At 37.7% G+C, this 13,278-nt stretch overlaps 1 protein-coding gene across 12 annotated transcripts; it reads right to left on the reverse strand.

Annotated features, from left to right (window-relative positions):
* Positions 1-133: 133 nt before the first annotated feature.
* LOC116843095 (adenylate kinase isoenzyme 5) lies at positions 134-11,456 on the reverse strand. 12 transcript variants are annotated; one of them, XM_032813158.1, is made up of 13 exons: positions 7,835-9,440; positions 7,024-7,089; positions 6,383-6,916; positions 4,773-4,940; positions 4,576-4,686; positions 4,109-4,251; positions 3,821-4,003; positions 3,517-3,639; positions 3,154-3,313; positions 2,291-2,559; positions 2,025-2,189; positions 1,496-1,769; positions 1,067-1,317 (listed from the first exon to the last, which is right to left on the reverse strand). In XM_032813158.1, exons 3-13 carry the CDS (start codon positions 6,402-6,404, stop codon positions 1,067-1,069), a joined length of 1,869 nt encoding a protein of 622 aa, XP_032669049.1. In that variant the 5' UTR covers positions 6,405-6,916; positions 7,024-7,089; positions 7,835-9,440. The 12 variants fall into 12 exon arrangements, with proteins under 12 accessions (XP_032669054.1, XP_032669053.1, XP_032669049.1 ...); XM_032813155.1 differs by having other exon boundaries at positions 7,541-9,440; XM_032813153.1 differs by lacking the exon at positions 7,024-7,089 and adding an exon at positions 7,230-7,329 and having other exon boundaries at positions 7,541-9,440.
* Between the last annotated feature and the right edge of the window lie 1,822 nt (positions 11,457-13,278).

The following is a 13,278-nucleotide window of genomic DNA, read 5'->3' on the forward strand; positions in this document are numbered from 1 at the left end:
TTTGTGTACTCGGGAATATATGTAGTTTCACGCGCGAACAGTCAGCAAATACGAAATCGTATAGAGACTGAAATTTATATAAAATGACGTCAAAGGCAAAATATATAAATAAATAAAAAAAAGAGATTAATTGTATCTCTCGCGCGATCGTTAACTGTTACGCGTAACTAGGAAGATATAAAAGATATGTATTCGATTGCAATGAAAATAAAAAGAAGTGAGACTGAAAATGAGCGGTAAAGCACTTTTGTTGAGATTTTTGCTCTTGTATCTCATATAACGATCACAGAGAGCACCGATTGATTTGTCAATTTTTTTTAGAGTATAAGTGATATCTATGTTGAGATGCAACGGCTTATGGTAGCAATGGTGAAAATATCTTTATAAATTGTTTTCAATCTGTTAACGAATAACAGTACCACATACAAATCCGCCAGCGGATGGAGTTATAAAACAGTTTGAGTTATTCGGTCATCTCGATACTTTCACATCAGGTACTTTTGTCCTCTTCTTGCACGTATACTTTAAAACATCACTTCAAACGATTAGTTATAAATATTCGTTATATAGCATTTCTATCTTGTATCGTTGCAATCATAATATGTATATAACTTGGCTAAATGCAATTATATTAATTCGATGTTAATATTTGTCGGAGGAGATTAAGATATATATATATTTTTTTTATAAACAAGTTATTAGTAGATTGTCTAAGTTGTAATAATAACATCTTTATGTATGTGATTATATGTGTAACACTCTCTAATGATTATTATCTTGTCATCGAAAATACTGTTGTCGAGTCCATTTTTGGCTTTTTATAGTGGACGTACGAGTTAAATACCTATCTATTAATTCTACCAGTTTAAGTCGTATTTGTTTCAAGGCACCATATATCAGTACCTGCGTTGACACACGCACGCGGGCTAGCGTCAACTTTCTAGATAATTCTAAAATCTAAAGTCTGTCGGAGTATGCATTTCACACGAGCTGTTCGCCAGTTATTAAAGAGTAAAAAATGCGCGGTCAGCGTTCGAATATATCGAGGACTAATCCAACAGACGAGTCACATATGAAGATTCTGCTCATAACCTTCTACCTCGTTGTACATCTTTCTGATGGGATCCTTTGGCAAATAGTTGCGCATCGCTGGCGCGACTTTATTTTTGTCAGACGACGCGATACCGTTGGCTAAATGCGCTACGCCATTCTGTAGCATACGTGTCGTGCCATTCGCGATGCCGTTTTGATGAATATGGCCGTTTTGCTGAATATGCTTCATATTATTCAACACACCATTAGAGATGGCACCTACGCCTATGCAGTGCAGAAAAAAGTGTGTGATGTGTGTGATGTGTGTGTGTGTGTGTGTGTGTATATATATATATATATATATATATATATATATATATATATATATATATATATATATATATATATATATAAACTCACACATGTAGAATTATACATGTATGCGTATACGTTTATTAATTACCTTGAGCAGTGATTCCATTTACATTTTTTGTCGCATCGGTCATTTTTCCAACGTAATCAGACACCTTGTTCATCTGTTTGGGAACGCCGTTGAGTATCGCACGCTCCTTTTGATAATCGACCTGTTTCCCATTTGGGTATTGATCGTGTCCTTTCGCCGGAGAACTCGTATCACGTAGATCATCCTCTTCTGTACGACGCGCCCGACGTATCAATTGATATAATGCGGCAGCGAAATCCTGCTGCACGCTAGGTACGTCAGTGTCGCCATCAACCTATGTAAAAACGAATTCACCTTTTCACAGCCATATTTTTATAACCAATAAACAAGCTAATAAATATATACACTAACACACACACACACACACACACACACACAGATTGCTACAGAGAGTACATATTCTTATAATAAATTTCTAATTCAACCAAGTCTCTCTCTCTCTCTCTCTCTCTCTCTCTCTCTCTCTCTCTCAATAATATGTTATCATTCGTAAATAAGATTTGGGAAGAAGCTGTTCATTTATACGTACAATTGTTAACCGATTGTCGCTATCTAATGTCTTTAACATAGGTAAGGACACCTCGCGAAAGAGTTCCAATCTTTTTCTAAATGCCGAAACACTGTCGTCCAATCTTCCTCTGCCAAGTTGCAGCTTTGAACAATCGAGTAGCACCAGCGGCGGTTCTTGCCCAAACTATCAATGTCGCACAATTAATATAAATAATATATTAGTGCCCAGAATATACAAAAGGAGAGTAGAGATAAATTATAAAATCAGTCGCAACGCCTTTTTACCTTGCTTTCGAATTCTTGTACTTGATTCAAGTCCCTCGGATATCCATCCATGACGATACCGTCCGAATCTCGATTTAAAAGTATCTGTTGCTCCACAAGTTGCATCACAATATCATGCGGGACCATCTCGCCCGAGACGATAGCTTCGTTCACAACCATATTCGATGACGCCATCGTTCTCAAAAGTCCTCCCATACTTACATGTAGCCAACCGGGCGTGTTGCGAACGGCTTCAGTGCAAAGAGCCGCTTTATTACTTCCCGGTCCACCTGTTGCAAAAAATATGTCATATATCATATGTGGATGTGCCGATGATATTATACCTCGTATTGCGAACTCGAGTCGAAAATATGAAGACTTTCGTACATGTTTTCACGTTTTATACGAGGATAACACGAAATATGCAGATTGATTTTTGATTTATTGATAGTGCGCTCATGTAGTTGTATCTTCGCGAATCTTTAAATAGATCTTTTTTTGCCAATTTTTGGAGTGAAATGTCAATTTTGGCTCAGTTTTTCATCTTGCTAAGAGTCCTGGAATAATCTTTTTATTCCAAAAAGAATTCATCGTTGGAGCTTTAAAAATTATGCGGTGCAATGTGAAACTAGGAAAAACGCTTTCTCAAGCTGATTATTTCCCTTCCCTCCTCCCCTTTTTAATTAACCTTTTCAATTAATGAAAGAATTAATAATTCTTTCATTATATTCTTGTAAGATTATTAGTTGTAGCAGGCAGTATAAAAAAAGTTTTATTTCACTCAGTCTTGTTTGATTCGCTCTGATTCGTTTGAGTTTGCATATATATATGTGTGTGTGTGTGTGTGTGTGTGTGTGTGTGTGTGTGTGTGTGTGTGTGTATACCTATAACCCAGATAAATGACGGCAACCCCTTTCTCGGTTTATCAGCGGTTTTCGATGATACATTTATTGGTGCTGAAGGTGATGTTATTTCGGTTGGCACGATCTGTTGCTTAGCTAGTGGAGAATTTGAAATTGATTCTATTCTTCTCTCCACTTCGACCTGCGACAGGATGTAAATACGAATAATACATACAATTGTGTCAAAGATATCATTTTCAAATCACTTGAATCGAAAAGTCGGTTGCACATAGATGTAATATTGACGAATGAGGAATAATTCTCTCACTCTATTCGGTAAATCATCCGATTCACTTACATTTACTTTGCATCGACGTAAAAGCAATTATTTTGATTTGTACTTACTTCGGCTTCCAAGGATTGAGGTATATCCTGATCACGAATTTCGCCGCTTGATATATCGAGAATTCTAAGTACGGCATCCCGAAAACTAACGTAAACCTCACTCGGATTACGCTCTCCGTTCACCTATGCGCAATAAACAAATGCAATACAATAAACATACAATCCGCGCCATAATTAACTATACATTATTCGAGCATAATACGCAAGTCGAATTTACAAGTCGCATCGCATGCACGACAAACGTGCACTAATGACGAATAAAAAAGTCTATTGAGGCGCAATAGTCGATAGTGAGCTTCTTTACCTCGAGCAACATTCCGCTTTGATCAAAATATTCTGCAACTGGCATAACGTTTCTATAAAAATTATGCAACTCCATTCTAGCTAATCCGATGATAACATGACCGAGTTGCGCTCCGAAGTCAATTTGTCTCTCTAGCACTTCCTGCCTCCAGGACACGAGAATAACGCCATTAACGATCTTTATCTGCAAGTTACACATATATTAACATTATTATTCAAATCAGTATCTCGCAGAATTTACAATTGCGCAACGATAAAAGTTTCTTGAAAGAACAAGCGATACACTCACTTTCTCGGCATATTCCACTACATCGCGCATATTTCGCGGATATCCGCTGACGAGAAACACTTTAGCTCCTGGGGACATTTTCATTTCGAGCATAAGTACTTCTGTCACGGTCTTGCTACTAAGTTGTCCGAAATCTTGCATATCTAAGTTTGAAATTTAATAAATTTATTATTAAATAAATTATTAGGTATTGAAAATATATGTATAAAAAGTCAAGACGAATTTTATATGTATATCATGCAATATCAATCTCAATAAAAAATAAAATTAGTCACTGAATGAAAAAAATATAGACAATCTATCCCATATGTCGGAAAGAATAGTAATATGCTAGTATCTGCTAGTATAAAACGCATTCTTAAAAATAGCGTCTCAAGGTTTATTGCGTGTGTTCCTTTGTTAAAATTCTATTTGCAAACGATCATGACATTACTGTACATGTGTATCTGTATACACAAGGCATGTACCGTTTCCCAGTGCATATTGCTGAAGAAGATCCATCATATTGATGTGCGTTATTCCCTTCTTCTCCTGTATCAAATTATCGCAATATGTCACCTTACCACTACCAGGGCCACCTACATTACAAATAAAAACGGAACCTGTGAATGTGTTGTTTGCAAAGATATAAAGACCAAGAGAAAAGCGCGATTTTCTTGCTAACCAAGTACGAATATAACGGGAACTTTTGGTATTTCAAACTTGACAGGACCGACATTCTGTTTTGGAAAATGTCCATCTGGTGGCGTCGCCAAAAGACCAGCTTCTCCTCGCCATCTTCCTGTAGCTCGAGCATCGCCTTCCTCGAACACCTGCGATCCATTTTGTTGATCTACGACACATTGATTGTTATTTTGTAAAGCATGTTATTATACACAGCTCTTGAGATTTCGAAAGATTGAGGAAAGTTCGGATATACATTGTATAACGCAACTTGTAAACAAAATTTGACATTTCAGGTTTCTGCCAGAGGATTTTCGATTGAAAAGTAGCTAAGAGATTATCGTTCCGCACGATTTTACGTATTTGCATATTATCTCGCTTATTGTAGTCCGTAAAGTGGTATTTGTACCGATAAAAAATCGGTTTACATGTACAATTTTCTTATCCCTATTATCGCTGTTCACTGTCACTCGCATGACCAAGCTGACGACTTTACACAAAAGCGAGAGGCTGTACATAAAACATGCACAATTATTACACGTGTGTGTTATTTGTCACGTGATGCACGTGGGATCAAACAATTCAATCATTGATGAAGATTGATCATCGCATTGAAAATGATCGCACAATCGCGTAGTGAAGAATGAACGTTTGCAAACGCTTACGACGGAGATATACATATATAAGCGTTTAAGTCAATTATTACGTATTATCGCGATATTATCATCTAGTGTCGAAGATATCAGCTAAGGAAAGGAAGCAAAGTAAAGCACCAAGAAGTACAGCTTTCCGCTATAAATTATGCGTCAATTTTCATGTTGAAAATGATACTAATTACTGTGTGAGTATGCGCGAATCACGCTTATCTGCTCGTTTTCAGATCGTAAAAATTTGCGATCACGCCGGATATCAATAAAGAACGAATGAGGAAATGGACATAACATGATTTATTTATTTATTAACAACATTCCTGAGTCAGATCACGACTTAATAATTGGAAATCGACGCGACAAGTTGTAAATTGCACATATTGTGCGATATTTCGTGACAAGTTTACCACGATGGCGAGGAAAGACTTGCCGTCGTACAGTAGTGTCGCTTCTGCAATATCGATCGCGATACGTACTCGTGATAATCGTAAATATCTCGTTGCGCGTCTTGCATCGAGTGAAAGCGACTGGAAAGAAAAAAAAAAAAAGAAAGAAGAGAGAATCGGAAAGAAAGAATTCTTTCTTTGGATGCGTTGCGACGATTCAATAATTGTCCAGCTTCCGAGAAGATCGGTGCTTGTAAATATTAAAGATGTATGAATAAACGATCGCCGAATGCGCATTGTTGCTCGCGTATAACCTGTGTCTCGTGAGAGCATGATTCTGTACAATTCAATTTAGCTTGAATAATACATTGGCGGAGTAAATGAACAGTCTGATATCGAATTTCCAAGATCATTCCGATAAAGTTTTATAGCCGACAAAATGCACGGATAATTTGTTTCCCGTATTTTCAAAGAAATTCGGAAGTCGGTTCACGAGCAGAACAGAACGAGATGAAAAAGATATGCATACATCGGAGGAAAAGAGAGAAAAATCGATTTTTGGTTAATGTACTAACCAGTGTCCAGGCAGATGCCCATAGTAGGTCGTTCGAAGACTGGCACGATCCTTTCACGGCCATTTACTCACATGCTTTCTGTGAGCAAACTCATCTTGCTGCTCGACACCTTGAGTTCTACCCTAAGAAATCACGCGCAACGTACGCTATATCTCACTCGATCACCCGCGCTCGATCGGATGTTTCACATTGGATTGATTTGTATCGCGTTTGTTCACGTTACTGCTTCTCTTCCAGATGCGCGATCCGCGCGATCCGCTTTATCCGTGAAATTGAACCTTCTCTCCTACGAAACGACGACCCAAAGATGGAGGCGTATGCACTTGCCACGTGTTGATTTGCATCGAATCTATTCGACGCAGCTTCTTCAATAGACACTTTAGGATGAAACTCAGCAAGATCACTGTCCACATCTACGTTGCTTGGACTTTCGAAAAATTTACTCGCGACGATACATCGTGCAATCAAGTTTACTTGGTCATCAAATTCACCGCGATGCTTCAAGTAGGAAGTCTATATGGATTAACGAACGCCCTGAAATTACATTGCCACACTTTATCAATGTGTATTATTTACACGCGAGCTTCGCCATACACTCCCTTGCTTTTGCATATTATATACATTATATATTTTCTTTTTACCATATTCTTTATCAGCACCAAACCAAGCCACCGAGTAGGATTGAAACTTTAAGAGCTCGATAAGAACTAAATCAATAGAGATGTTATCTTAACTCATCTACATCGAGGAAACGTCAAATGACTTGTATGTTGGTCAAATTAGATTTTCTCGAATAGCTGAGAATAGAATTTTTCTACGTAAAATTTTTATATTTTATCTCTCTCACTTTCTTTCTCTCGTGAAATCTAACTCGCATACATCGTACAAAGTCCGTAAAAAGTTGTCAGTCGTCAGCGCATGAAACTATACACCTTGGACAATGACTCCTAAAACATGACCGAATCTGTTTATCATGGAGTCACTGCACTGTACAAACATCAATGATATTTTCGTCAACGAGTTCAATTCAAAAGCGACTGCATTCGAATAAACTGTAGAACACAGTTTCTGAGACACAGATAAAATTGCGGCCATGAAATTTGAGTAAGGGCTGTTGAGAAAAACTCGTCACGCGCAAATCAATATAATATCAATTACCTCGCAGATGCAATATACGATTGTATGGAGACGTACTTGACAAAACAAAACCAAGATTAAAAAGATCTCTCTCTCTCTCTCTCTCTCTCTCTCTCTCTCTCTCTCTCTCTCTCTCTCTCTCTATCTCTATCTCTCTCTATCTCTCTCTCTCTCTCTATCTCTCTACTCTATTCTCTTCGTCTCTGAGTTTTCCTGACGTGAGCGCGAGGATCGACGAATGACCTGTGTGTGTACGCGTCGCCACCAACACTGTATTCACAGGACTACACTCAAACGGTAGTTTGCTTCGTTCACCTGACTAGATACAAATTACGTCGGGCGACGACACAAAGCGGTACGAGTCACAACGCTTTCACAACGGAGCTTTAACAGCGAGCTTTCTTGCGACGTTGTCGCGCGACAATACCATAATGGTTTGTCTACTTGGGAATAAGTAGAGGTCGTAAGAACCACATGTTGTCATGGATACAGCGCAAGCGCTCATTCCCTACGTATTCGTACATACTCTACACATACTTTGCATACGGTCGAATTAATGGGCGCACACGTGTGTAAGTGAGGAGTCGTGTGCGTATGCGTGTGTCATGTAGGGACATATTGTACAGGTTCAATGTCAAGTTCCTGCCGGCACAACTGTTTTCTCGGACGGAGTTCGACGAATAAACAACGCGAAATGAGGCTGACAACGCGCGGCTAAATTAGCGTCACGCTCGACATGTTCGTCTCTACGGAAATTTTCTCCGCGGAAAACGTTTGACGCAATTTCAAGTTTGAAAAGTATGATCGATCCAAATCGCCATATTCCATATGCTGCAAAGATACTCGTTTAATTGGTCAATTGACGCGTATGTGTCGCGTAGACATACTTGATCGTAGCGCTTCGTAACACATTGTAACGAGTAAAGCATGTCGTAACGCATTGTCACATCTTTTTTTCTGTCGTCGTAAGCACTATTTTTAACATCATGTCAAATGGTATTGTTGGTCCCGACATTAAACTCGAAGGCAATTTTGTCGTAAGATAATTGCTCGCAAAAGCTTCTTTCCAACCGAACGGTTGAACGTTAATAAATTTTGCGGCCTTCCGACGCAACAGCTTTGAAGCAGCTTGAGGAACAATCACTGTTTTACAGTGTAAAATAGTGAATGCGCGCATGTGTCTCCGTGGGATCCGTCACGGTGACGACAGCTGTCCAGATACTCGCTGGTTAACGTATCATATAGGAACAAGGGCATGTCGAGCGTTTAACGCGCAAAGCTAATATGAAATTTATGCTCTCGTTTTACAATCGATTGAAGAACACGTGAAAGAGAACCGTAACGAGAAAGTATTCAAACCAGTCTAAGGAACGAGTCTAAATTCTGTATATATGTCTCTATACTTTACCGAAGTCTAAGCGCCAACTACGGACGTACTTGAACTTTCTAATTCAAACTGTAATTGTAACATGTCGACGAATATCGCGTTTCTATAAACACGTCGTTCTAATGCCGACTAATACCGTGTTTAATTGACATTTTTTATCGTATAATTCTTAAGCACTGAAATTGTGTAACTGAAAAATTTCAAAAAAGAAGTACGAAAAACTTGCTTATGTATTTCGTTATCGTATGTATTTTTCAATGTTTCGTATGCGTAAGATAACTCCAACCTTAATACTAATCAAGAAACAGATGGTCGTATATCTCTCCTCTTCCTCTCTCTTTTTCTCGTTGATCCAAACCATTCAATAGTGTATCTTAAATAGATGAACGCGCCATTAAACTATACAAAGAGATTATCGCTCGGATTGTTTCTTATAGCGAATTCGGTTGCTTGCACTGAGTGCACATTAAGGCTTGTTCATAGTATGTTATTATATTTAAAGATTGTCTTAAATAAATTATTAAATATTTTTAAGCATAATATGATATGTACAACATCCGTACGAATCATTTTATTAGCTAAAATGTTTTTAAATATGTATTTAAGACACGATCTTAAATATAAGAATGTACTGTAAATAAGCCTTAACGCTTGTGCGGATTCAGTGCGCACTAGTGCAAGCTGCCGAATTCGCTATTATTCTTAAAACGCCAGACAAAAAACAATGGCAAAAGAGATCTTTACAAAGAGGCGCAATTGCACTCTTTGGGAAAGAATTTGGCCGATTTGTAATTTGGTCATTTGACGCATGGTATGGCCGCATGGTACGGCAAGATCTGGTCGATGCGAACTTGATGCATCGATAATGTAATAAAAAAGAGAGAGAGAGAGAGAAAGAAAGAACAGGCAAAAAAAGCTATTAATAATTTCCTAGATGCTTACGCTTAGATATTCGGCTTTCCAATCGAGAAGACTGACATATGAAATGACATACGTTGTGACATCCATTATTCACTTTACGTAGACGTCGTAATTTGAAAGCTTTTTGTTATTGAATAGACTCCGAGTCCACATGAACTTGTATCTTTAACAAAGTAATAACTTATTTAATCCACGTCTTACTTTATTTAATTGACTTTTTATCGTAATCCATAATAGTCGACCCAAGAATCGCAGATTTTTAAACAGATTTCTTTAAGACGGAGAGAATATCAACGAATTGGTTTACATCTTGCTAAAAATTCGTTGACGATTTAACGGTAAAATATTGACCGCCAACACTTTGACATAATTGAAATATTATAATGAATTTGATATATGACACACACATTGTGTGTGTGTGTGTGTGTGTGTGTGTGTATGATATTGATATATAAATAGAAGAAACGTCGTTTTCAAGGCATCACTTTGTTATGAATTCACAAGGCGACATGCAAATGCGAAGCGATGTAAGAGCCCCCGATCGACTTACCATGAATATTTAACAGATACCTGTTATCGGTACTGTTTCGAGAAATTATACGCTTGTGTAAAGCCATCTAACCTACTTTATTATGCTCGACCGAAAGCATAGGACCGTAGAATAGGTACCGTCGCGTCGGTCCAATTGGAACTTAACGAGAAATTGATGGCTCATGACACATGCTTATTTCGGATAACGCGCCACTTTTACAAAAATCACAATAGATTTTGTATAACACGACAATGTAGCGTCTAACTTTAGTCAAGGAAATGAATAATGTACACAACTCTGCACAACGTATCCTTGTGAAAGCGAGACGTTTAACATCCTCAACGACGCCTCTAAATCGCACAGATTTTGTCCTCTATCCATACCCGACCCTTACAGAAATATCATACTAAGAATCGTTGATAATTACTTATTTTCAGTATTAAAAATACTGGATAATAAGTAATTATCAATGATTCTTAGTATGATATTTCTATAAGGGAAAGAACTCTTTCTTCAAATCTTATTGCACGTTACTAACTTTTGCTGCACCAAATTTAAGTCATTTTACAATGTGATTAAGCACACAGTGCAAATACAAAATGATTGATATAGAGTTGTGTTTCAACCACAAATGCATCAATCTCCTCAATCGCTATTTTATAACAACTCCATGTAACGATGATCATAATAACTGACTATAATAACTGCTGAATAAATCTGCTGAATCGTTAATTATTTTCATCGCTATTTTTACTCCCCTAAATTCCTATCGCACTCCATTAACTTAAATAATGCAAAAATTTCTTCGACAAACAACTTGACCTTAATGAATGTGTTCTCATCCCATATGATAACCTCCCTTCGCGATCATTCGTTAGGTATTACAAACGATAACATTCGATCGACGACTACTTGCAGTTCCGACACGACGAATTGACAATCGTCATAATCGAATATTTGCCTTGCCTTAAACGAAAATGCACTTGATATACCTGCCAAATATTTCCAAAAATAACCTCTTTCGTCTCTCTTTATTTTCCAACAAACTTAGCCGGTGTGGTGTGTATGTGTGGTGTGTGCGCATGCACGCGCGCGACATACCGCGTAAATATAGCCGGTATTCATAGTCTTATATTTAAGATAATCTTAAGTTCCTTTTCAGATACTCCGCAACCAATGAAATTATTCGTTCATCATCTGAAGACGGTCTTAAATATAAAATCCGACTATGAATACTTATATATCTCTTTTAGAATCACGCATGTTCTTTTATTCTCATTTTTTCCTAGTAAAATCGAGGAACCCTACCGAGAAAGATCATTATTAATTACAACCAGAGTTTTCTTTTTCTTACCCTTTGTCCACAACTTTGCTTTAAGGGCCCTTGCAGAATGCCAGGCAACAGGCAATAGGAACAGAGAATAGAATTTCTGATTGGTCAATTATTTCTATTCCTTGTTCCTATTGCCTGTTGCCTGACATTCTGCAAGGGCCCTAATTCTAAGGGGTGTGCAAGGGCGCCGCACACGAATTGACATAACAGTAAAGCTGGTGGCACATAGAAAAACTTAAGCAGTAAGACGTAAGCAGTAAGCGAATCAGCCAATTACAGTCGTTGATTCTTGGACCGTAAGAAGAATCAACGACTGTGATTGGTCAATTTGCTTACTGCTTAAGTTTTTCTGTGTGCCACGGCCCTTAGGCGACAGTTTCCCGAAAAGTGGAGGGGATAATGTTGGTAATCAAGGAAAATCTCTATACGATATAATTTAAAGATTTGTTCTTTGTAACTGCACTGCTGAACTGGTGCAATAAATTGAAGTGAGACAAGTATACATTTCTTTACTCTAACCTTTTGCATTAGTTCAGCAGTGTGCAGTTACAAAGAACAGATCTTTAAATTATATCGTGTAGAGGTTTTCCTTGGTACCAACATTGGGTGTTTACGTTAAATCGAGTACGAGTTAGTTCCACTAGGGTCGAAAAATATAGGCACAACCATCTAGTATTTCATGGTTTAAGACAATTCAGTACTGCTTTCCGATGCTCTAGTAGAGTTATTTAGAGTTAATTAGAGTAGCATAGCGGATAACGTGAGCATCAGGTAGTTGATTTTAAAAAAAGTGTTAGTTATTATTAAGTTTAATCTCATATAATATGTTTATACTGAACGTTTAATACGCGTATCAATTAGTAACTTTATATCTAATTATTTTAATTTCGGCGATACAATATATTTAATTAATACGATACGTGTTTCTAATCAATATTGTATTACTTCAATATGACGTTGTTTATATACATTGCCGAAATCAAAATAATTTAACATAAAATTACTAATTGGTACGCGTATTAAACGTTCGGTATAAACATACTATATGAGATTAAACTTATTAATAACTAACATTTTTTGAAAATTAACTACCTGATGCTTACGTTATCCGCTATGCTACTCTAGCTAACTCTAACTAACTCTACTCGAGCATCGGAAAGCAGTACTGAGTTGTATTGAACCATGAAGATACTAGATGGTTGTGCCTATTACATTTTTCGACCCTAGTGGAACTAACTCGTACTCGATTTAACGTAAACTCCCATTATTTCCTCCATTTTTCGGGAAACTGTTGCCTAATGGCTTCTGCACACAGGACGCGGTAATCCTTGCCGCGCGGCGGAAGTTCGCGCGACAGCTAATTAATATGTTGTTTTTCCGTAAGAGCTAGAAAATTATTACGGAAAGCAGCATATTGGTTGACTGTCGCGCGAACTTCCGCCACGCGGCAAACATTACCGCGTCCTGTGTGCAGGAGTCAATAGCTTGTTTGACTGGCCCTGGGTTAATCGCTCCGAGAGCGATTAATGACGTCTAAGTCTCTACTAGCCAATCATAAAGCTTATAAATACTTCTTCGACCAATAA

The sequence above is a fragment of the Odontomachus brunneus genome, unplaced genomic scaffold (assembly GCF_010583005.1).
Source record: "Odontomachus brunneus isolate Ranch 3 - 2012 unplaced genomic scaffold, Obru_v1 Obru_scaffold_030, whole genome shotgun sequence".
NCBI classification, from domain to species: Eukaryota; Metazoa; Arthropoda; class Insecta; order Hymenoptera; family Formicidae; genus Odontomachus; species Odontomachus brunneus.